The following is a 26,282-nucleotide window of genomic DNA, read 5'->3' as shown; positions in this document are numbered from 1 at the left end:
CTATCTGAATCATTAAAGAAAGAAATTTGGGTTTCATATCCCTTTTTAAATAGCATTTTCAGACAATGTAGCTGAAAACTCGCAAATCCTTATTGTTTCCTACAGCAAAGAAAGTACCTGGGAAAGAGTTACAGATATACCTAAGGTATTTGTGCTACTGCTGCCATATGCATGAATCTGACCATTGGTGCATTAGTGTTTTTTCACATGTTCAGACATCGGCTCAAGTTTGAAAAGAGCACCAATTAGCAATTATATACAACATTCGCCCTTTTCTGAGCGCTGACATCACAAAGCAAATAATCCACTCCCTTGTTATCTCCCGACTTGACTACTGCAACAACCTACTCGCTGGCCTTCCTCTTTCCCGCCTCTCCCCCCTTCAATCCATCCTAAATGCCTCTGCCAGGCTGATCCACCTTTCCCGTCGATCTGTATCTGCTGCACCTCTCTGTGAGTCCCTTCATTGGCTCCCCATTCACAGCAGAATTAAATTTAAAATTCTCACCCTTACATACAAAACTCTCACCAACGCCGCTCCCCTCTACCTATCCTCTCTAATACACAAGTATACTCCAGCCCGTCCACTAAGATCCAACAATGACCTGCTCCTTGCGTCCGCAACTATCACCTCCTCTCATGCTAGACTGCAGGACTTCTGTCGTGCAGCACCTACCCTCTGGAACACTCTCCCTCGTGCTGTCAGGCTTTGCCCTAATCTTTCTTCCTTTAAATGCTCCCTGAAGACTTTTCTGTTCAGGGAAGCCTACCACCCAACTCAATAATAAATTAATTTCACTTACCTAATATTTCCCTCATCTAACTCTGTATTAACATCCTTCTCAATCTTGCAGTCCTCACCTCCTGTTTCCCAACCTCCTACCCTTCTAGATTGTAAGTTCCCACGGGAATAGGGCCCTCAATCCCTCCTGTATGTGTTTGTAAATTCTGTCCTGTGAACAACATTGCAGTGTTTCTGTCTCCAGGGACAAAGAAAAATCAATAGTTTGGGATTTCAAATGCATGTTCTCTCCATAAACTGTCCATGTTACAGACATATGTGAATTATAACCCATAACAATTTGTTAGACTAAAAGAATACTCTATGGTCAAGAAAATAGTACAGTACATGGTAAACTCTTTTTTAATTATCTGTATCAGTGTTTCAGTTTTTCAAAAATAAGGCTTCATCAAGAATATTAAAGGGACATAAGTCAACACTGAAATGCACATAGGTGAATTACATCTTTGTATAGAAACATATTTACAATATCATATATTGGCAAAAATGCTTCAAGTAAAAGCTATCGCTGTGTTTGTGTTAGCATTTTTCTGTGCATGTACTGTGCAATTTAGTGGTTCAACATACAGTAGTGCATGGTCGATAGTCTTAAAATAATATGCTCTAACAAAATAGAGCATGTAATTTTTGGAATTTTATGGTCCTTAAAGGGACATGACACCCACATTTTTTCTTTCATGATTTAGAAAGAGAATGCATTTTTAAACATCGTTCTAATTTACTTCTATTATCTAATTTGTGTTATTCTCTTGATATTCTTTGCTGACAAGCATATGTAGATATGCTCAGTAGCTGCTGATTGGTTGCTGCACATAGAAGCCTCATGTGATTGGCTCACCCATGTGCATTGCTTTTTCTTCAAATAAGGATATCTAAAAAATGAAGCAAAATAAATAATAGAAGTAAATTGTAATGTTGTTTAAATTTGTATGTTCTATCTGAATCATGAAAGAAAGATTTTGGGTTTAGTGGCCCTTTAAGTACAATCTTGAAACTTAGCTTTTAAAGTGACATGAAACCCCAAATTTTTCTTTCACAATCCAGAAAGAGAATGCAATTTTAAACAATATTCCAATGTACTTCTATTATTTAATTTGTTTCATTCTTCAGATATCTTTTGTTGAAGAAATAGCAACGCACATGGGTGAACCGATCACGTGAGGCAACTATGAGCAGCTACTGAGCCTATTTATATATGCTTTTCAACAACAGATATAAAGAGAATGAAGAAAATTAGATAATATTCCGTTTAAAATTGCATTCTCTTTCTACATCATGAAAGAAAACATTTGGGTTTCATGCCCCTTTAATTGAAGCGCATTTGCTAATGCATGTAGACTGCAAAAATGCTTATGTTCAAAACTGAAATGCACATATGTTAATTTGAATTTTGGCCAGAATGTCCCTTTAAATATCACAGTTCATATAGTGTGTGCTTTTAAGATACTTTTCAATGTAGGTTTATTATGACATTTACTTTGTTTTCGTTTTATCATTTGTTAAAAAAACACAAGTAGGTAGGTGCTGTTGCATCAGTGCTCTAATGGGAGCTAGCTGGTGATTGGTGACTTTACTCTTGTAAATGGCTCACAAGATGCGTTCAGCTAGCTTTCTTTCAACCGACTTTATATGCAAGCAATAGTGCAATGACATAGCTTTTTCTTTTTGCACTTTTAAGCCCCTTCAACTAATGATAACTTCCACTGAACATAAAATGTACATTTCAAAGGTCAAGGTTCAAGCTCATATATTCACTGATAGATTACCATTTGCTTAGACAATCAGCTTCAACTTAGATTAGGGTCTGCGAATCACGTAATGAGTGTGAAATTAGTTTAGCCACATGCCTGCCTCACTGCTTTCACCTTAAGAAATATAAAAGATTGGCTGTACCCATGATCCACCCTCAATATTGTCTTAATGTTGACCAATTTCGAATAGAACACCCCTACATTCTATCCCTCTCACCTCCATTTTCCCAGTCGACTCTTCCCTTCCTTTTCACACTATCCCTGCCTCTACCAGCATGGCGCATCTTCCGCTTCCGGGGGGGAAACGAAGCCATGATGGTAGGGACAGGATGTTGTGTGCCTTTCCACTAGCAGTAGAGACTGGGATTTAACTGCCAGAGCGTCTCCTCCCTGTGACCCTCTTTGGGTAGCTCTGTTACGATCTGGATTACCGAAATGTCTTACGCCTATCTCTTCAAATATATAATTATCGGCGACACAGGTTTGTGGGAATGTGTCGTGTCTGGTCTAGGTGTGAAAGCTAGGAAAGTAACACATAAATGTAGGCATATGTTTTCCCACATAATGTAACGTTACTTTAGCACTCTGTATTTATTTGGTAAGAACCTCTTTGGGTTCTTACCGTAGGCATATCCAGATGTTAGCACCATGCAATCGGACAGTAGCACTCGCTTGAGTGGACTAACACAAAACCACATTCCAGTTCCATTATTTACAGTTGCAAGAAGAAATGTTACACGCTTAGCAAAGAGCTGTCCGATATAGACACATCAGATATAGAAGTGATTATGCCTTTAAACTCAAGAATTTGTATACACTGTAAATTCAAGCAATTTTTTATAAGTAGGGTGTGGACAATGTAGCAGCCAATCAGAAATCATATCGCCTGAGTGTGCTGCCAGCTGTTTTTCTTGTGACGATTGACATAGAGTGGAGTACTGTACACATGCATCATGTTCTCCTGTAGTAGAGGGTAAATAGGAGGTTGATTCTGTTGTGTATGTTTCGGTTAAATTTGCCTCTGATTGTGTCACTTGTTGTTTTTTGTTTATATATATATATATATATATATATATATATATATATATTTCTTTCATGTAATTAGCAAGAGTCCATGAGCTAGTGACGTATGGGATATACATTCCTACCAGGAGGGGCAAAGTTTCCCAAACCTCAAAATGCCTATAAATACACCCCTCACCACACCCACAATTCAGTTTTACAAACTTTGCCTCCTATGGAGGTGGTGAAGTAAGTTTGTGCTAGATTCTACGTTGATATGCGCTCCGCAGCAGGTTGGAGCCCGGTTTTCCTCTCAGCGTGCAGTGAATGTCAGAGGGATGTGAGGAGAGTATTGCCTATTTGAATGCAGTGATCTCCTTCTACGGGGTCTATTTCATAGGTTCTCTGTTATCGGTCGTAGAGATTCATCTCTTACCTCCCTTTTCAGATCGACGATATACTCTTATATATACCATTACCTCTGCTGATTTTCGTTTCAGTACTGGTTTGGCTTTCTACAAACATGTAGATGAGTGTCCTGGGGTAAGTAAGTCTTATTTTCTGTGACACTCTAAGCTATGGTTGGGCACTTTGTTTATAAAGTTCTAAATATATGTATTCAAACATTTATTTGCCTTGTCTCAGGATGTTCAACATTCCTTATTTTTCAGACAGTCAGTTTCATATTTGGGATAATGCACTTGAATCAATTATTTTTTCTTACCTTAAAAAAATTTGACTTTTTCCCTGTGGGCTGTTAGGCTCGCGGGGGCTGAAAATGCTTCATTTTATTGCGTCATTCTTGGCGCAGACTTTTTTGGTGCAAAAAATCTTTTCTGTTTCCGGCGTCATACGTGTCGCCGGAAGTTGCGTCATTTTTTGACGTTCTTTTGCGCCAAAAATGTCGGCGTTCCGGATGTGGCGTCATATTTGGCGCCAAAAAGCATTTAGGCGCCAAATAATGTGGGCGTCTTGTTTGGCGCCAAAAAATATGGGCGACGCTTTTGTCTCCACATTATTTAAGTTCATTTTTTTCTTTGCTTCTGGTTGCTAGAAGCTTGTTCATTGGCATTTTTTTCCCATTCCTGAAACTGTCATTTAAGGAATTTGATCTATTTTGCTTTATATGTTGTTTTTTCTCTTACATATTGCAAGATGTCTCACGTTGCATCCGAGTCAGAAGATACTTCAGGAAAATCGCTGCCTAGTGCAGGAACTACCAAAGCTAAGTGTATCTGCTGTAAACTTTTGGTAGCTATTCCTCCAGCTGTTGTTTGTATTAATTGTCATGACAAACTTGTTAATGCAGATAATATTTCCTTTAGTAATGTACCTTTACCTGTTGCAGTTCCATCAACATCTAAGGTTCAGAATGTTCCTGATAACATAAGAGATTTTGTTTCTGAATCCATCAAGAAGGCTATGTCTGTTATTCCTCCTTCTAGTAAACATAAAAAAACTTTTAAAACTTCTCTTTATACAGATGAATTTTTAAATGAACATCATCATTCTGATTCTGATGACTCTTCTGGTTCAGAGGATTCTGTCTCAGAGATTGATGCTGATAAATCTTCATATTTATTTAAAATGGAATTTATTCGTTCTTTACTTAAAGAAGTACTAATTGCTTTAGAAATTGAGGATTCTGGTCCTCTTGATACTAATTCTAAACGTTTAGATAAGGTCTTTAAATCTCCTGTGGTTATTCCAGAAGTTTTTCCTGTTCCTAATGCTATTTCTGAAGTAATTTCCAGAGAATGGAATAATTTGGGTAATTCATTTACTCCTTCTAAACGTTTTAAGCAATTATATCCTGTGCCGTCTGACAGATTAGAATTTTGGGACAAAATCCCTAGAGTTGATGGGGCTATTTCTACCCTTGCTAAACGGACTACTATTCCTACGTCAGATGGTACTTCGTTTAAGGATCCTTTAGATAGGAAAATTGAATCCTTTCTAAGAAAAGCTTATCTGTGTTCAGGTAATCTTCTTAGACCTGCTATATCATTGGCTGATGTTGCTGCAGCTTCAACTTTTTGGTTGGAAACTTTAGCGCAACAAGTAACAGATCATGATTCTCATAATATTATTATTCTTCTTCAACATGCTAATAATTTTATCTGTGATGCCATTTTTGATATTATCAGAGTTGATGTCAGGTTTATGTCTCTAGCTATTTTAGCTAGAAGAGCTTTATGGCTTAAAACTTGGAATGCTGATATGGCTTCTAAATCAACTCTACTTTCCATTTCTTTCCAGGGTAACAAATTATTTGGTTCTCAGTTGGATTCTATTATCTCAACTGTTACTGGTGGGAAAGGAACTTTTTTACCTCAGGATAAAAAATCTAAGGGTAAGAACAGGGCTAATAATCGTTTTCGTTCCTTTCGTTTCAACAAAGAACAAAAGCCTGATCCTTCATCCTCAGGAGCAGTTTCAGTTTGGAAACCATCTCCAGTCTGGAATAAATCCAAGCCTTCTAGAAAAGCAAAGCCAGCTTCTAAGTCCACATGAAGGTGCGGCCCTCATTCCAGCTCAGCTGGTAGGGGGCAGGTTACGTTTTTTCAAAGAAATTTGGATCAATTCTGTTCACAATCTTTGGATTCAGAACATTGTTTCAGAAGGGTACAGAATTGGTTTCAAGATGAGACCTCCTGCAAAGAGATTTTTTCTTTCCCGTGTCCCAGTAAATCCAGTGAAAGCTCAAGCATTTCTGAATTGTGTTTCAGATCTAGAGTTGGCTGGAGTAATTATGCCAGTTCCAGTTCTGGAACAGGGGATGGGGTTTTATTCAAATCTCTTCATTGTACCAAAGAAGGAGAATTCCTTCAGACCAGTTCTGGATCTAAAAATATTGAATCGTTATGTAAGGATACCAACGTTCAAAATGGTAACTGTAAGGACTATCTTGCCTTTTGTTCAGCAAGGGCATTATATGTCCACAATAGATTTACAGGATGCATATCTGCATATTCCGATTCATCCAGATCATTATCAGTTCCTGAGATTCTCTTTTCTGGACAAGCATTACTAGTTTGTGGCTCTGCCGTTTGGCCTAGCTAGAGCTCCAAGAATTTTTACAAAGGTTCTTGGTGCCCTTCTGTCTGTAATCAGAGAACAGGGTATTGTGGTATTTCCTTATTTGGACGATATCTTGGTACTTGCTCAGTCTTTACATTTAGCAGAATCTCATACGAATCGACTTGTGTTGTTTCTTCAAGATCATGGTTGGAGGATCAATTCACCAAAAAGTTCATTGACTCCTCAGACAAGGGTAACTTTTCTGGGTTTCCAGATAGATTCAGTGTCCATGACTCTGTCTTTGACAGACAAGAGACGTCTAAAATTGATCTCAGCTTGTCGAAACCTTCAGTCACAATCATTCCCTTCGGTAGCCTTATGCATGGAAATTCTAGGTCTTATGACTGCTGCATCGGACGCGATCCCCTTTGCTCGTTTTCACATGCGACCTCTTCAGCTCTGTATGCTGAATCAATGGTGCAAGGATTACACAAAGATATCTCAATTAATATCTTTAAAACCGATTGTAAGACACTCTCTAACGTGGTGGACAGATCACCATCGTTTAATTCAGGGGGCTTCTTTTGTGCTTCCGACCTGGACTGTAATTTCAACAGATGCAAGTCTCACAGGTTGGGGAGCTGTGTGGGGATCTCTGACGGCACAAGGAGTTTGGGAATCTCAGGAGGTGAGATTACCGATCAATATTTTGGAACTCCGTGCAATTTTCAGAGCTCTTCAGTTTTGGCCTCTTCTGAAGAGAGAATCGTTCATTTGTTTTCAGACAGACAATGTCACAACTGGGGCATACATCAATCATCAAGGAGGGACTCACAGTCCTCTGGCTATGAAAGAAGTATCTCGAATTTTGGTTTGGGCGGAATCCAGCTCCTGTCTAATCTCTGCGGTTCATATCCCAGGTATAGACAATTGAGAAGCGGATTATCTCAGTCGCCAAACGTTGCATCCGGGCGAATGGTCTCTTCACCCAGAGGTATTTCTTCAGATTGTTCAAATGTGGGAGCTTCCAGAAATAGATCTGATGGCGTCTCATCTAAACAAGAAACTTCCCAGGTATCTGTCCAGATCCCGGGATCCTCAGGCGGAAGCAGTGGATGCATTATCACTTCCTTGGAAGTATCATCCTGCCTATATCTTTCCGCCTCTAGTTCTTCTTCCAAGAGTAATCTCCAAGATTCTGAAGGAATGCTCGTTTGTTCTGCTGGTAGCTCCGGCATGGCCTCACAGGTTTTGGTATGCAGATCTTGTCCGGATGGCCTCTTGCCATCCGTGGACTCTTCCGCTAAGACCAGACCTTCTGTCGCAAGGTCCTTTTTTCCATCAGGATCAAAGGACAAATCTCTGCTCTTTCTGTTCTTTTTCACAGAAAGATTGCTAATCTTCCTGATATTCATTGTTTTGTACAAGCTTTGGTTCGTATAAAACCTGTCATTAAGTCAATTTCTCCTCCTTGGAGTTTGAATTTGGTTCTAGGGGCTCTTCATGCTCCTCCGTTTGAACCTATGCATTCATTGGACATTAAATTACTTTCTTGGAAAGTTTTGTTCCTTTTGGCAATCTCTTCTGCCAGAAGAGTCTCTGAATTATCTGCTCTTTCTTGTGAGTCTCCTTTTCTGATTTTTCATCAGGATAAGGCGGTGTTGCGAACTTCTTTTGAATTTTTACCTAAAGTTGTGAATTCCAACAACATTAGTAGAGAAATTGTGGTTCCTTCATTATGTCCTAATCCTAAGAATTCTAAGGAGAAATCGTTGCATTCTTTGGATGTTGTTAGAGCTTTGAAATATTATGTTGAAGCTACTAAGTCTTTCCGAAAGACTTCTAGTCTATTTGTTATCTTTTCCGGTTCTAGAAAAGGCCAGAAAGCTTCTGCCATTTCTTTGGCATCTTGGTTGAAATCTTTAATTCATCATGCCTATGTTGAGTCGGGTAAAACTCCGCCTCAAAGGATTACAGCTCATTCTACTAGGTCAGTTTCTACTTCCTGGGCGTTTAGGAATGAAGCTTCGATCGATCAGATTTGCAAAGCAGCAACTTGGTCCTCTTTGCATACTTTTACTAAATTCTACCATTTTGATGTATTTTCTTCCTCTGAAGCAGTTTTTGGTAGAAAAGTACTTCAGGCAGCGGTTTCAGTTTGAATCTTCTGTTTCTGTTTTTCATTAAACTTATTTTGGGTGTGGATTATTTTCAGCAGGAATTGGCTGTCTTTATTTTATCCCTCCCTCTCTAGTGACTCTTGCGTGGAAAGATCCACATCTTGGGTAATCATTATCCCATACGTCACTAGCTCATGGACTCTTGCTAATTACATGAAAGAAAACATAATTTATGTAAGAACTTACCTGATAAATTCATTTCTTTCATATTAGCAAGAGTCCATGAGGCCCGCCCTTTTTTGTGGTGGTTATGATTTTTTGTATAAAGCACAATTATTCCAATTCCTTATTTTATATGCTTTCGCACTTTTTTCTTGTCACCCCACTTCTTGGCTATTCGTTAAACTGAATTGTGGGTGTGGTGAGGGGTGTATTTATAGGCATTTTGAGGTTTGGGAAACTTTGCCCCTCCTGGTAGGAATGTATATCCCATACGTCACTAGCTCATGGACTCTTGCTAATATGAAAGAAATGAATTTATCAGGTAAGTTCTTACATAAATTATGTTATTATATACAGGTAGCCCTCGGTTTACGCCGGGGTTAGGTTCCAGAAGGAATGGTTGTAAATCAAAACGGTTGTAAATTGAAACCCAGTTTATAATGTAAGTCAATGGGAAGTGAGGGATATAGGTTCCAGGCCCCTCTCAAAATTGTCATAAGTAACACCTAATACATTATTTTTAAAGCTTTGAAATGAAGACTTTAAATGGTAAACAGCATTATAAACCTAATAAAATAATCACACAACACAGAATATATAATTAAACTAAGTTAAAGGGACACTGTACCCAAAAATTTTCTTTTGTGATTCCGATTGAGCATGAAATTTTAAGCAACTTTCTAATTTACTCCTATTATCAAATTTTCTTTATTCTCATGGTATCTTTATTTGAAATGCAAGAATGTAAGTTTAGATGCCGGTCCATTTTTGGTGCACAACCTGGGTTGTCCTTGCTGATTGGTGGCTAAGTTCATCCACCAATAAAAAACTGCTGTCCAGAGTACTGAAACAAAAAAAAGCTTAGATGCCTTCTTTTTCAAATAATGATAGCAAGAGAATGAAGAAAAATTGATAATAGGAGTAAATGAGAAAGTTGCTTAAAATTGCATGCTCTTTCTGAATTACAAAAGAAAAATTTTGGGTACAGTGTCCCTTTAAATGAACAAAAACATTTGCTAAACAGCATTATAAACCTAATAAAATATTCACACAACACAGACTAAACTTGCATTTTTCTGCAAACAGTTCTTTCCATGCATTCCAATCTGGACTGATTTATAGACAAGAAGATCTTGTTCCTTTGAAATCTGCTCGATAGCTCAAGTCTGCTTAAACTGATTAATTTTTGCTTGCTTGGCTTTGCTGCCAACACAAGCGGACATCTCCACCTACTGGCTATTTTAATAAATGCACTGCTTCTCAATGCTTTTCAATAGCAGACATATGACTGGAAATAAAAGGTTGTTATTCTGAAACGGTGTAAATTGAACCTTTGTAAAACGAGGGCCACCTGTGTGTGTGTGTGTGTGTATATATATATATATATATATATATATATATATATATATATATATATATATATATGAACTGTTATGTATTTTGTGCAAACGTACGTTGTGTTCATTTTTATTTTTTTTATATGAGTAATGCCTGTACAGTATAGTGAAATGACTGAAACTGATGCATTAAAAAGACAGTGTACTGTGATTTAAAAAAAAAAAAATGTTTTTGCTTCCCTATAATTTATTCCCAATGACTAATTTTACCTGCTGGAGTGTGGTTTCAATTAGCCATCTGTGGAGGTTGGTTTTAAAGGGGTATTAACCCCATTTTTTTTCTTTATGATTCATATAGAGCATGCAATTTTAAAGTGAAGGTAAAGTTAGCTCTATTGTATGAGTACATGTTAAAATAATCCCAAAATTAATGCTAGTTTAATTCATCATTTTTTTTAATTTAGCATATAAACTCACTTATCTCTGTTTTTGCATTTAATTTTCAGCGCTTTCAAAACAACCCGTTTTTTTTTTTTTCCTTGCCGGTCATGTTCTTGAAAAAGCCAACTGAAAACCTGGCCGTTAGGCGGCCGTCATTTGACGTCATTGCTTTACTTGACGATTTACGCATGCGTTGCCATTAATTCCTCCCTTATTAGAGAAGCTCGCTCCCGTTTAGCGCTGCTATTAATTCTTCATTACAAACGATTAGAGTAACGCATGCGCATAGGTAATCGTCGGCGAAATGTGCGCATGCGCAATTAGTTAGGTACACGAGAACGCTCTTTTGAGATACGTATAGAGCGGATGGGACCACTCTATACGTAAGAGTGTCAAAAACCAGGAAATGGATGGTGGGAGGAGTAAATACCGGCACAGTAAGTAAATATAAATTGTTTGTAATAAAAAAATACTTATTGAAATGCTGGAAAAAAGTTAGCGATCAAACTATTTAGGATATAAGTAATATAATTATGCTGAAAAAACGTCCATACTTTACCTTCACTTTAAGCAACTTTCTAATTTACTTCTACTATCAATTTTTCCTCATTCTCTTGGTATCTTTATTTGAAAAAGCAATAATTTAAAGGGACAGTAAACACCAGAATTTTTGTTGTTTAAAGGGACAGTATACACTCATTTTCATATAACTGCATGTTATAGACACTACTATAAAGAATAAGATGCACAGATACTGATATAAAAATCCAGTATAAAATGGTTTAAAAACGTACTTAGAAGCTTTCAGTTTAGCTCTGTTGAAAAGGTAGTTGGAAAGCCCACTGCAAGTGGGAAATAAGACACTCCCCCCTTCTTTTGCATATGAAAAGACCCTTTACACAAACAGAAGCTCTAGAAGGTAGCTGACGGTATTCACATAAAACTTTGGGGTTTGGTTAGGAGTCTGAAAATCAGAGCAATGTTATTTAAAAAATAAGCAAAATTATACATTTAAAAAAAAAAAAAAAAAACCTTTATGGGCTTTATAAATAGATCTACAAAACATCTACAAAACATTTATGCAAAGAAAAATGAGTGTATAATGGCCCTTTAAAATGGTAGATAATCCCTTTTTACCCATTCCTCAATTTTGCGTAACCAACAGTTATAATAATATACTTTTTACCTCTGTGATTAACTTGTATCTAAGCCTCTGCAAACTGCCCCCTTATTTCTTAGTTCTTTTGACAGACTTGTATTTTTAGCCAATCATTGCTGACTCCTAGGAGCTTCACGTGCCTGAGCTCAATCTTATCTATATGAAACACATGAACTAACTCCCTCTAGTGGTGAAAAACTGTTAAAATCCTTTCAGATTAGAGGCAGTCTTCAAGGTCTAAGAAATTGGCACATGAACCTCCTAGATTTAGCTTTCAACTAAGAATACCAAGAGAACAAAGCAAAATTGGTAATAAAAGTAAATTGGAAAGTTGTTTAACATTACATGCCCTATTTAAATCATGAAAGATTTTCTTTTTTACTTTACAGTCCCTTTAAGCTTAGGAGCCGGTTCATTTTTGGTTTAGCACCCTGGTTAGCGCTTGCTGATTGGTGGCTACATTGGCTACACCAATCAGCAAGCACTACTCAGTTGCTGAACCAAAAATGGGCCAGCTCCAAAGCTTAAATAACTGCTTTTCAAGTAAAGATACCAAGATAACTAAGAAAAATTGATAGTAGAAGTAAATTAGAAAGTTGCTTAAAATTGCTTGCATGCTCTATCTGAATCATGAAAGAAAAAATTGGGTTTAATATCCCTTTAAATTACAGATACATACAATAAGAATTTTTGTTTGCAAGTAATTAGATTGATAGTGGAGAGCTTCTGAATACGACGATCAGTTACATTTTACTGCCTCTCTATGGTAACATCATTCAACAATGGATCTCTCGAAGTCTATATTGGCCTTTAGTTAGAGAGTAAAAAAAAAAAATAGCAAAATAATCTCACAGGCAGGGGCAATTTAAAACTAATTTAATGAATGGTACACTTTCATTATTTAGAAAAATGTATTGGTGTAGTGACACAGTGTTGTGACTCCTTGGTAGTGTTTGTGTATATGTGTGTGTGTGTGTGTGTATGTGTGTATATATATATATATATATAATGTGTGTAAGAATTTACCTTATCAATTCATTTCTTTCATATTGGCAAGAGTCCATGAGCTAGTGACGTATGGGATATACAATTCTACCAGGAGGGGCAAAGTTTCCCAAACCTCAAAATGCCTATAAATACACCCCTCACCACACCCAAAATTCAGTTTAACGAATAGCCAAGTAGTGGGGTGATTAAAGAAAGGAGTAAAAAGCATCAACAAAAGAATTTGGAAATAATTGTACAAAATACAAAAAAATCATAACCAGCATAAAAAGGGTGGGCCTCATGGACTCTTGCCAATATGAAAGAAATTAATTTATCAGGTAAGTTCTTACATAAATTATGTTTTCTTTCATGTAATTGGCAAGAGTCCATGAGCTAGTGACGTATGGGATAGCAATACCCAAGATGTGGAACTCCACGCAAGAGTCACTAGAGAGGGAGGGATAAAATAAAAACAGCCATTTCTCCTACATTGGTGTATCCGGTCCACGGCTTCATCCTTACTTGTGGGATATTCTCAATCCCTACAGGAAGTGGCATAGAGAGGGCATAGAGAGTACACAGCAGAGCTGTCCATATAGCTCCCCTCAGGCTCCGCTCCCCCAGTCATTCTCTTTTCTGCTCTAACTAGTAGCATCTCCACAGGGGGGGGAAAGAGTATGTGGTGTTAGTTGTAGTTTTTTATTTCTTCTATCAAGAGTTTGTTATTTTAAAATAGTGCCGGCTTGTACTATTTACTCTGCAGCAGAAAGTGATGAAGATTTCTGCTGAGAGGAATATGATTTTAGCACCAGTAACTAAAATCCATTGCTGTTCCCACGCAGGACTGTTGAATACCAGAGAACTTTTGTTGGGGGGAACAGTTTGCAGGCTTAACTGCTTCAGGTATGATCAGTCATTTTTCTAACAAGACCAAATAATGCTAGAAGACTGTCAGAAATCCCCTCAGGGATAGGTAAGCCATTTTTCTTAGACTCTGTATAAAATGATGGCTTATATTAAGGGCTCTATGCTGGTTGACACTATTGTGGGCTAAATCGATTGCTTTTTAGCATGTTTTCAGTATAAATAAGGTGTTTTTTCAGACTTTGAAACACTTATGGAGTTTAATATTGCGCCTGGCACTTATTTGGACACCTAATCTAGTCTAAAAGGCCCCTCCACTCTGGAATGAAGAGGGAGGAGGCCTCATTTTCGCTCCTCAATTGCGCAGTTGTTTTCACTAGGCAGTTCATGCAGCTTCACGTGGGGAGTCCAGAGACATCAGAAAGGACTTCAGAGAGGCTTATTTCCTACTTAAATAATCCCTAAGGAAGGTAAAAGCCACAGTAGAGGCTGTGGTATTGTACTGTAGTGTTTTTAACCGGTTAACTGCTGTTATTCGCTCCGGTTTGGGCATTTAGGGGTTAATTGGTCTGAAAATTTGTGTGCAATCTTTTCAAAGCATTAAAGGGACAGTACACTGTAAAATAGTTTTTCCATAAATGTATTTTAAATGACTTGTTATACCAACTGCAGAGTATAAAATATTTGAGAAATTGCATTTTCGGGTTTATTTGTGTATCTGAAGTAGCTGGTTTTGTGCTTTGAAACCCCAGCCTATTACAATGGGTTGAGCTTCAGGTAATATCAGATCTCATTATGTTATCACTTTTATGTACAAAGACTTGCTTCCTTATCTTATATTTGTCTGGAACACCAAAGCTCAATACATAGAGAGAACAATGGAAAATTATCATTTTATTACTTAACTATCATGCCCCCCACTGAGGGTGTAATCTCTTCTGCTGGCTGTGTTTACTTAGGCTTGTCAATAGCCTATACGCCAGTATCAAAACTTTCAGTATAGGTTGGGAAACCACAAGCTAAATCAGCTATTTCAAATGCTGAAATAGGAGTAAAGGAGCCACTTGCAACCAATTTAATACACTCTAGCAGGTAAAAAGGATCATTGGGAATAATTTAAAGGGGAGAAAGTTTTTGGGTGAACTGTCCCTTTAAGACACTGTGGTGAAAATTTCATTAAAATCGGATGTTTATTTGATGGTTTTTTGATGTTTCAGTAATAAAGTGTGCACTTTTATTATTTAAAGAGACAGTAACGTTTTTGTCAAAAATAATTTTTATTGCATTGAAGTTCTGTCTAAGTCTGTCAAACATGTCTGACCCTTCAGATAGCCTATGTTCTGTATGTTTAAAGGCCAAGGTGGTTCCCCCATTAAATTTATGTGTGAAGTGTGCCATAGCGTCCAAACAGCTTAAGGACCTTACAATCACGCTTAAAGATGTAGCCCAAGATGATTCTTTAGCTGAAGTTAGTGAGGATAGCCCGCTATCCCCCCCTTCTATGTCAACACCAGCTATGCCCGCGCAAGCGATGCCCAGTACATCTAGCGCTCCAATTGCTATAACTATGCAGCAGTAATGGATAATTCTCTCGCAGCATTTTTATCCAAACTGCCAGCTTTTCCAAGGAAGCGTGATTGCTCAGTTTTAAATACATAAAATGAGCAAGCAGACGCAGAGGATAATTTATCTGTAGTGCCCTCACATCAATCTGACTTGGTGGTGAGGGAGGGCCTGTCTGAGGGAGAAATTTCTGACACAGGAAAAGTTTCTCAGCAGGCAGAGCCTGATACCATAGCATTTAAATTTAAGCTAGAACACCTCCGCGCCCTACTTAAGGAGGTCCTAGCTACACTTGATGATTGTGACCCTTTGGTGGTCCCAGAAAAATTGTGTAAAATGGACAAATTCTTAGAGGTCCCAGTACACACTGATGCGTTTCCGATACCTAAGAGGGTGGCGGATATCGTGAATAAGGAGTGGGAGAAGCCAGGTGTACCTTTTGTTCCCCCTCCTATATTTAAGAAAATGTTCCCAATTGTTGACCCCAGAAGGGACGCGTGGCAGACGGTCCCTAAGGTAGAGGGGGCTGTTTCAACGCTAGCTAAGCGCACGACTATACCAATAGAAGACAGTTGCGCTTTCAAAGATCCTATGGATAAAAAATTAGAAGGTTTACTTAAGAAAATTTTTGTTCAACAAGGTTTTCTTCTTCAACCAATTTCTTGCATTATTCCTGTAACCACTGCAGCAGCTTTTTGGTTTGAGGAACTAGAAAACTCGCTCCAGAAGGAGACTTCTTACGATGAAGTCATGGACAGAATTCACTCCCTGAAGTTGGCTAATTCTTTCATTACAGATGCCGCTTTGCAGTTAGCTAAATTAGCGGCGAAAAATTCTGGTTTCGCAATCGTGGCGCGCAGAGCGCTTTGGCTAAAATCTTGGTCGGCAGATGTGTCGTCCAAAACAAAATTGCTTAATATTCCTTTCAAGGGTAAGACCCTATTCGGGCCAGAGTTTAAAGAAATTATTTCAGATATCACTGGGGGAAAGGGCCATGCCCTTCCACAGGATAGACCTTTCAAAGCTAAAAAAATAAGTCTAATTTTCGTTCCTTTCGCAATTTCAGGAACGGACCGGCTTCTACCTCTACAGCGACTAGGCAAGAGGGCAACGCATCCCATCCCAAACCAGCATGGAAACCATTGCAAGGCTGGAACAAGGGTAAACAGGCCAAGAAGCCTGCTGCTGCTACCAAGACAGCATGAAGGGGTAGCCCCCGATCCGGGACCGGATCTAGTAGGGGGCAGACTTTCTCTCTTTGCTCAGGCTTGGGCAAGAGATGTTCCGGACCCCTGGGAACTAGAAATTGTCTCTCAGGGGTATCTTCTAGAATTCAAGGACTTTCCTCCAAAGGGAAGGTTCCACATGTCTCGCTTATCTTTAGACCAGATAAAGAGACAGGCATTCTTACATTGCGTAGAAGACCTTTTAAAAATGGGAGTGATACACCCAGTTCCAACAGCAGAACAAGGACTGGGTTTTTACTCAAACCTGTTTGTAGTTCCCAAAAAGGAAGGAACTTTCAGGCCAATTCTGGATTTAAAAATCCTAAACAAATTCCTCAGAATTCCATCATTCAAAATGGAAACCATTCGGACAATTTTACCAATGATCCAGGAGGGTCAATATATGACTACCGTGGACTTAAAGGATGCATACCTGCATATTCCTATCCACAAAGATCACCATCAGTTCCTAAGGTTCGCCTTTCTGGACAAGCATTACCAGTTCGTGGCTCTTCCCTTCGGATTGGCCACTGCCCCCAGAATTTTCACAAAGGTGCTAGGGTCCCTTCTAGCGGTGCTAAGGCCAAGGGGCATTGCAGTAGCACCTTACCTAGACAAAATCTTAATACAAGCGTTGTCCTTTCACAAAGCAAAGGCTCATACGGACATTGTTCTAGCCTTTCTAAGGTCTCACGGGTGGAAGGTGAACATAGAAAAGAGTTCTCTGTCCCCGTTCACAAGGGTTCCCTTCCTGGGAACAATAATAGACTCGGTAGAAATGAAGATCTTTCTGACAGAGGTCAGGAAGTTAAAACTTTTAAACACTTGTCGAGTTCTTCAATCCATTCCTCAACCCTCCATAGCTCAGTGCATGGAGGTAATAGGACTAATGGTTGCGGCAATGGACGTGGTTCCCTTTGCTCGAATTCATTTAAGACCATTGCAACTGTGCATGCTCAAACAGTGGAATGGGGATTATGCAGATTTGTCTCCCCAGATACAAATGGACCAGAAAACCAGAGACTCACTCCTCTGGTGGTTGTCTCAGGATCACCTGTCTCAGGGAATGAGTTTCCGCAGACCAGAGTGGATCATTATCACGACCGACGCCAGCCTCTTAGGCTGGGGTGCGGTCTGGGAGTCCCTGAAAGCTCAGGGTCTTTGGTCTAGGGAAGAATCTCTTCTCCCGATAAACATTTTGGAATTGAGAGCGATATTCCATGCGCTCCAGGCATGGCCTCAACTAGCGGAGATCAAATTCATCAGATTTCAGTCGGACAACATGACGACTGTAGCGTACATCAATCATCAGGGAGGAACAAAGAGTTCCCTGGCGATGAGGGAGGTATCCAAGATCATCAAATGGGCAGAGGATCACTCCTGCCATCTATCAGCAATTCACATCCCAGGAGTGGACAACTGGGAAGCGGATTATCTGAGTCGTCAGACTTTCCATCCGGGGGAGTGGGATCTTCACCCAGAGGTTTTTGCCCAGTTAACTCAACTATGGGGCCTTCCAGATCTGGATCTGATGGCGTCACGTCAGAACTCCAAAGTTCCACGTTACGGGTCCAGGTCCAGGGATCCCAAGGCGACATTGGTAGATGCCTTAGTGGCGCCTTCGTCGTTCAATCTAGCTTATGTCTTTCCACCGTTTCCTCTTCTCCCCCGGCTAGTAGCCAGGATCAAACAGGAGAAGGCTTCGGTAATTCTAATAGCTCCTGCATGGCCACGCAGGACTTGGTATGCAGACCTGGTGAATATGTCATCGGTTCCATCATGGAAGCTACCTTTTGAGGCAGGACCTTCTAATCCAAGGTCCATTCGAACATCCAAACCTAGTTTCTCTGCAACTGACTGCTTGGAGATTGAACGCTTGATTCTAGATATGGCGGAAATATCTTTGCTGGTGCGAATCCAAGGGTTACTCATGGAGTAAGATTAGGATTCCAAGGATACTATCTTTTCTCCAAGAAGGATTGGAGAAAGGTCTGTCAGCTAGTTCCCTAAAAGGACAGATATCTGCTCTGTCTGTTTTGTTGCACAAGCGTCTGGCAGCCGTGCCAGATGTTCAGGCGTTCGTACAGGCTTTAGTCAGAATCAAGCCTGTCTACAGACCTGTGGCTCCTCCATGGAGTCTAAATTTAGTTCTTTCAGTTCTTCAAGGGGTTCCGTTTGAACCTCTACATTCCATAGATATTAAGTTACTATCTTGGAAAGTTTTGTTTTTGGTTGCTATTTCTTCTGCTAGAAGAGTTTCTGAATTGTCTGCTTTGCAGTGTAATTCACCCTATCTGGTGTTTCATACAGATAAGGTCGTTTTACGTACCAAGCCTGGTTTTCTTCCAAAAGTGGTTTCCAATAAGAATATTAACCAGGAAATAGTTGTTCCTTCTCTGTGTCCTAATCCAGTTTTTAACAAGGAACGTCTGTTACATAATCTTGATGTGGTTCGTGCTTTGAAGTTTTATCTAAAAGCAACTAAAGACTTCAGACAAACATCGTCCTTGTTTGTCTATTCTGGCAAGAGGAGAGGTCAATAGGCGACTGCGACCTCTCTGTCTTTCTGGCTGAAAAGCATCATCCGGTTGGCTTATGAGACTGCTGGAAGGCAGCCTCCTGAACGAATTACAGCTCACTCTACTAGAGCTGTGGCTTCCACATGGGCTTTCAAGAATGAGGCTTCTGTTGAACAGATCTGTAAGGCAGCGACTTGGTCTTCACTGCATACTTTTGCCAAATTTTACAAATTCAATACTTTTGCTTCTTCGGAGGCTATTTTTGGGAGAAAGGTTTTACAAGCAGTGGTGCCTTCCGTTTAGGTTATTTGACTTGTTCCCTCCCTTCATCCGTGTCCTAAAGCTTTGGTATTGGTTCCCACAAGTAAGGATGAAGCCGTGGACCGGATACACCAATGTAGGAGAAAACAGAATTTATGTTTACCTTATAAATTTCTTTCTCCTACGGTGTATCCGGTCCACGGCCCACCCTGGCATTTGGTCAGGTTTAAATTTTATTTTTGTAAACTACAGTCACCACTGCACCCTATGGTTCTCCTTTTTCTCCTAACTGTCGGTCGAATGACTGGGGGGGGCGGAGCCTGAGGGGAGCTATATGGACAGCTCTGCTGTGTGCTCTCTTTGCCACTTCCTGTAGGGATTGAGAATATCCCACAAGTAAGGATGAAGCCGTGGACCGGATACACCGTAGGAGAAAGAAATTTATCAGGTAAACATAAATTCTGTTTTTTCACTGAAAAATTAATCCACAACCCAAAATATAAGTTTATTCTCATGAATGAAAAGAAAAAACTTAAAACATAAGCAGAAGAATCAAACTGAAACAGCTGTCTGAAGAACTTTTCTACCACAAACTGCTTCCGAAGAAGCGATTACATAAAAAACGGTAGAATTTAGTAAATGTATGCAAAGCAAACCAGGTTACGACTTTGCAAATCTGATCAACCAAACCTTTATTCTTAAAAAGCCAACGAAGTGGAGACTGATCTAATAGAATAAGCTGTCGTTCTCTGAGGCGGGACTTAACCCAAATAAGCTGAATGAATCAAAAGCTTTAACCACGAAGCCAAGGAAGCGGCAGAGGCCTTCTGACCTTTTCTAGAACCAGAAAAGATAACAAATAGACTAGAAGTCTTCCTGAAATCTTTAGTAGATTCAACATATTTCAAACTCTTACCATATCCAAAGAATGTAAGGATTTCTCCAAAGAATTCTTAGGATTAGAACACAAGGAAAGAACAATTACTCAATGTTGTTTAGAATTTCACAACCTTAGGTAAGAATTATAAATGAAGTCCACAAAACCACCTAATCCTGATGAAAAATCAGAAAAGGAGATTCACAAGAATGAGTAGATAATTCAGAAACTCTTCTAGCAGAAGAGATGGCTAAAAGGAACAACACTTTCCAAGAAAATTGTTTCCAAAGAATACATAGGCTCAAATGGAGGCGCCTGTAACGCCTCCAAAACCAAATTAAGACTCCAAGGAGGAGAGAATGAATTAATGACAGGCTAGATACAAACCAAAGCCTGTACAAAACAGTGAATATCAGGAGGCTTTAGCAATCTTTCTGTGAAATAAGACAGAAAGAGCAGAGATTTGTCCCTTCAAGGAACTTGCAGACAAAACCTTATCCAAACCATCCTGAAGAAACTGCAAAATTCTAGGAATTCTAAAAGAATGTCAAACAAATTTATGAGAACACCATGAATATAAGTCTTCCAAACTCGATAATAAATCTTCCTAGAAACAGATTTACACGCCTGTAACATAGTATTAATCACTGAGTCAGATAAACCTCTATGTCTAAGCACTAGGCGTTCAATTTCCATACCTTCAAATTTAATGATTTGAAATCCTGATAGAAAAACAGACCTTAAGACAGAAGATCCGACCTTAATAGAAGAGGCCAAGGTTGGCAACTGGACATCCGAACAAGATCCACATACCAAAACCTGTGAGGCCATGCTGGAGCTACCAGCAATACAAATGACTGTTCCATGATGATTTTGGATATCACTCTTGGAAGGAGAACTTAGAGGCGGGAAAATATAAGCAGGTTGGCAACACCCAGGAAGTGTCAATGCATCCACTGCTTCCGCCTGAAGAACCCTGGACTTGGACAGGTACCTGGGAAGTCTCTTGTTAAGATGAGAAAGTGAAACCATCAGATCTATTTCTGGAAGTCCCCACATCTGAACAATCTGAGAAAACACATCTGGATGGAGAGACCACTCCCCCGGATGTGAAGTCTGACGGCTGAGATAATCCGCTTACCAATTGTCTACACCTGGGATATGTACCACAGAAATTATACAAGAGCTGGATTCCGCCTAAGAAAGTATTCAAGATACTTCTTTCATAGCTTGAGGACTGCGAGTCCCACCCTGATAATTGACATATGCCACAGCTGTGATATTGTCTGTCTGGGAACAAATGAACGGTTCTCTTCAACAGAGGCCAAGCCTGAAGAACCCTGAAAATTGTACGGAATTTCAAAATATTGATTGGTAATCTCGCCTCTTGAGATTTCCAAACCCCTTGTGCTGTCAAAGATCCCCAAACAGCTCCCCAACCTGAAAAGACTTGCATCTGTTGTGATCACAGTCCAGGTTGGATGAACCAAAGAGGCCCCTAGAACTATACAATGGTAAACTAAGCACCAAGTCAGAGATAATCGAACATTAGTATTTAAGGATATTAATTGAAATACCTTTGTATAATCCCAGCACCATTGATTCAGCATACAAAGCTGGAGAGGTCTCACATGAAAATGAGCAAAGGGAAGTACGTCCGATGCTGCAGTCATGAAGCCTAAAACGTCCATACACATAGCTACTGAAGGAAATAATAGAGACTTAAGGTTTCGACAAGCTGAAACCAATTTAAATTGTCTGTTAAAGACAGAGTCATGGATACTGAATCTATCTGGAAACCTAAAAAGGTGACCCTTGACTGAGGAATCAAGGAACTTTTTGGTAAATTGATCCTCCAACCATGTCTATGAAGAATTAGTAGTTAATTCGTGTGAGATTCTGCAGAACTTTAAAGACTGAGCAAGTACCAAGATATCGTCCAAATAAGGAAACACTGCAACACCCCACTCTCTGATAACAGAGAGTAGGACACCGAGAATCTTGAAAAGATTCCTAGATCTGTCGCTAGGCCAAAAAGAAAGAGAAACAATTTGGTAATGCTTGTCTAAAAAAGAGAATCTCAGAAACTGAAAGCAATCTGGATGAATCAAAATATGAAGATATGCATCCTGTAAGTCTATTGTGGACACATAATGCCCTTGCTGAACAAAAGGCAGAATAGACCTTATAATCACCATTTTGAAAAATTGGTACTTTTACATATCGTTTCTAAATTTTTAAATCCAAAACTGATCTGAATGAATTTTCTTTCTTTGGGACAATGAATAGATTTGAATAAAAACCCCAGACCCCGTTCGTGAAACGAAACTGGTATGATTACCCCAGATAACTCCAGGCCTGAAACGCACTTCAGGAAGCCTGAACCTTACTGGGTTTGCTGGAATGTGTGAGAGAAAATATAGTCTCACAAGCGGTCTTACTCTGAATCCTATTCTGTACCCCTGAAAGACAATACTCTTAATCCAATGATTTTGGACCAAATTGATCCAAACATCTTAGAAAAAATCTTAATCTGCCCTGTACCAACTGAGCTGGAATAAGAGCCGCACCTTCATGCAGACTTGGGAGTTGGCTTTGATCTCTTAAATGGCTTGGATTTGTATCAATTTGAAGAAGGCTTCCAATTGGAAACAGATTCCTTGGAGAAGAATTAGATTTCTGTTCCTTATTTAAGAACGAAAACGGTTAGAAGCTTTAGATTTACCATTAGATCTTAATCTTGAGGCAAAAAAAGCCCCTTCCCCCCAGTGGCAGTTGAAATTATTGAATCCAACTGTGATCCAAATAATTTATTACCTTGGAAGGAAAGAAATAACAATCTCGACTTAGAAGTCATATCAGCATTCCAAGATTTAAGCCACAAAGCTCTTCTAGCTAAAATAGCTAAATACCTAGATTTAACATCAATCTTGATAATCTCAAAAAAGGCATCACAAATGAAATTATTAGCATGTTAATAATGCTAGACAAATCATGATCCGATACTTGTTGAGCTAATGTTTCCAACCAAAAGGTTGAAGCAGCTGCAACAATAGCCAAAGACATTGCAGGCCTAAGAAAAAGACCTGAAAATAAACTCTCCTTAGATAAGATACAAGTTTCCTATCTAAAGGATCTTAAAAGAAATACTACCTTCCATAGGAATAATAGTACGTATAGCAAGAGTAGAGAGAGCCCCATCTTTGGGGATTTCTTCCTAAAACTCCAATCTTAACTGCTGACAAAGGTTACAATTTTAAAAACCTTAAAGAAGGAATAAAAGAATTACCAGGCCTATTCCATTCCTAAGAAAACAAATCAGAAATAGCATTAGGAACTGGAAAAACCTCTGGAATAACCACAGGAGGTCTATAAACATAATTTAAACGTTTACTAGTTTTTAATATCGAGAGGACTAGTCTCCTCAATATCCAATAACGAACACTTCTTCAACAAAGAATGGATGTACTCCATTTTAAATAAATAAGTAGATTTGCAAGTGTCAATATCTGAGGAAGGATCTTCTGAATCAGATAGATCCTCATCAGAGGTGGAGAATTCAGTATTTTGTCGGTCATTTGAAATTTCATCAACTTATAAGAAGTTTAAAAAGACCTTTACATTTATTAGAAGGCGGGATGGCAGACAAAAGCCTTCTGAATTAAAACAGCAATAAATTGTTGTTCTTTTAACATCTAATGTACAAAATATACCTGTGAATTTATAACAGGCAATGTACTATTACAGAAGGACACATTCTCTGCATGTAAAAGTTTATCATGACAACTTATTACAAACCACAGCATTACAACAAATGTACTTAGCTTTGGAAGAACTGATATCAGTTAGCAGGATTCCAACAGTGACTTCTGAGACAGGATCAGAATGAGACATCTTGCAAATGTAAGAGAAAAAACAACATATAAAGCAAAATTATCAATTTCCTTATATGTCAGTTTCAGGAATGGGGGAAAAAATGCAACAGCATAGCCCTATGAAAGAGAAAAAAAGGCAAGAGGCATATAGGAATGGGGTTTAAAATAATGAAAATATTTGGCGCCAAGTATGACGCACAAACAGAGAAAAAATTTGGCGCTAACAACATCCGGAAATGACACACTCACGTCAATGAAGACGCAACCTTGTGAAAGGACTCGGCGTCGGCAAAGACGCCGTAAATGACGTAATCAAACGTAACTTCGCTGCAAAAAAAATCTTGCACCAAAAATGACGCAATATAGTTTGGCATTTTGCGCCCTCGCGTGCCTAATTCTGCCCACGAATTTAAAATGTCAGTCAATTTGAAAAAAGACTATACCCCAGGTAAGAAATAAATAAGTTTTCCTAAAAATGCTTTTCCCAAATATGAAACTGACAGTCTGCAAAAGGAAATATACTGAAACCTGAATAATGGCAAATATAAGTACAATACATACATTTAGAACTTTATATTAATGCATAAAGTGCCGAACCATAGCTGAGGTGTCTTAAGTAATAAAAACATACTTGCCAAAAAGACACCCATCCACATATAGCAGATAGCCAAACCAGTAGTGAAACAGTTATCCGTAGAGGTAATGGTATATATGAGAGTATATCGTCGATCTGAAAAGGGAGGTAGGAGATGAATCTCTACGACCGATAACAGAGAACCTATGAAATAGATCTCCCGTGAGGAAAACCATAGCATTCAATAGGTGATACTCCCTTCACATCCCTCTGACATTCACTGTACTCTGAGAGGACCCGGCCTTCAAAAAAGCTGAGAAGCGCATATCAACGTAGAAATCTTAGCACAAACTTCACCACCTCCATAGGAGGCAAAGTTTGTAAAACTGAATTGTGGGTGTGAGAGGTGTATTTATAGGCATTTTGAGGTTTGGGAAACTTTGCCCCTCCTGGTAGGATTGTATATCCCATACGTCACTAGCTCATGGACTCTTGGTAATTACATGAAAGAAATATATATATGGACTTCAAGATATAGATACACACATATATATATATATATATCTTGAAGTGTATGTGTATATATATATATATATAAACCATTAAATATGTCTTTATTCTTGTACAGTTCTGATTACTGCTGCTTCTGTTCCCAGGTGTAGGAAAATCCTGTCTTCTGCTGCAGTTTACAGATAAGAGGTTTCAGCCAGTTCATGACCTTACCATTGGTAAGCATAAAGTGATTTGGTCATTTTTTCACACCATATAGAAACATACATACAAGTCATTGAAATTTGAACCATCTACATTTTTACAACTAAGATGCAAATCAAGAGAGAGAGAAATAGTAAAATAAATACATTAAAAAAATAAAACCAGTAAATCAATAGTTATCAAGAGTCTAGACTCTTTATTGTCCTTAGAGACAAATATATATATATTGTAATCGCATTGTTCAGCATATATGTACTATGTGATAATGAGGATCTCAAAGGCAAATAAAGTCCAGTATCTGGCATCATTCACATATACAATGTTAATTTATCAAACATAGTATATCTTCTGTGGAGTTTTAAACCTAAATATTACACTCATTGTGAAGTATGAATAGAGACATCAAATCATTTTTTTCATTTAGAAGGGTGTTTTGTAACAGTAATCTAATTATCAAGAGTTTTCTAGGTGCGGGGTGGATGGGGAAAGCTGATAACAACCGTATGAGGGATAGTCTGTAAACCAACTAGTTTGAAAGTACTGTTTGGGTTCTACCAAAGCAGAGTATAACCGACAAGGCTATAATTTCAAACTGTATCAGATCTGGCGTATGTGAGTTCGCCAGAGATGACGCTTAAGTGGAGAGAGAAGATGGAGAGGAGAGAGAGAGGAGGAAGAAAAAAAAATTATTAAAATTTTCTGTCCCTAACAGTGTAGTGGAGTTATCTTTTCTTGGCTGTTTGGTCCGTCACCCTTACTGAATATTTATTCACTTAAACCAGGTCGCCCAGTATTCATCCATCCTATCACATTCTTTAGCAGCAAATCTTTCCATTTTTGAAAAATAGTTTACTAGGTCGCACACAGCATTCAAATTGGGAGGTTCAGTTTGTTTCCATGCTCTCACTATACAAAGTTTAGTTGTCGCTAATATGTAGATAAGTATTCGTCTAGTGTGTACTGGAGT

General features: G+C 38.7%; 2 protein-coding genes across 2 annotated transcripts in view; one reads left to right on the top strand and one right to left on the bottom strand.

Annotated features, from left to right (window-relative positions):
* Positions 1-2,842, bottom strand: part of TOX4 (TOX high mobility group box family member 4) — a 119,347-nt gene extending 116,505 nt beyond the window's left edge. Inside the window, exon 1 of the mRNA XM_053702282.1 lies at positions 2,771-2,842. Within this exon, the coding sequence (XP_053558257.1) occupies positions 2,771-2,776 (6 nt within the window). The 5' untranslated portion in view covers positions 2,777-2,842. The remainder of the gene's footprint in view (positions 1-2,770) is intronic.
* Positions 2,843-2,882: 40 nt separating this feature from the next.
* Positions 2,883-26,282, top strand: part of RAB2B (RAB2B, member RAS oncogene family) — a 102,800-nt gene continuing 79,400 nt past the window's right edge. Inside the window, exons 1-2 of the mRNA XM_053702280.1 lie at positions 2,883-3,034; positions 25,258-25,329. Coding sequence (XP_053558255.1) covers positions 2,989-3,034; positions 25,258-25,329 — 118 coding nt within the window. The 5' untranslated portion in view covers positions 2,883-2,988. The remainder of the gene's footprint in view (positions 3,035-25,257; positions 25,330-26,282) is intronic.

Source organism: Bombina bombina, chromosome 2 (assembly GCF_027579735.1).
Source record: "Bombina bombina isolate aBomBom1 chromosome 2, aBomBom1.pri, whole genome shotgun sequence".
Taxonomy (NCBI): Eukaryota; Metazoa; Chordata; class Amphibia; order Anura; family Bombinatoridae; genus Bombina; species Bombina bombina.
The sequence above is the reverse complement of the archived record's forward strand: the minus strand, read 5'-3'. Positions and strand labels throughout refer to the sequence as shown.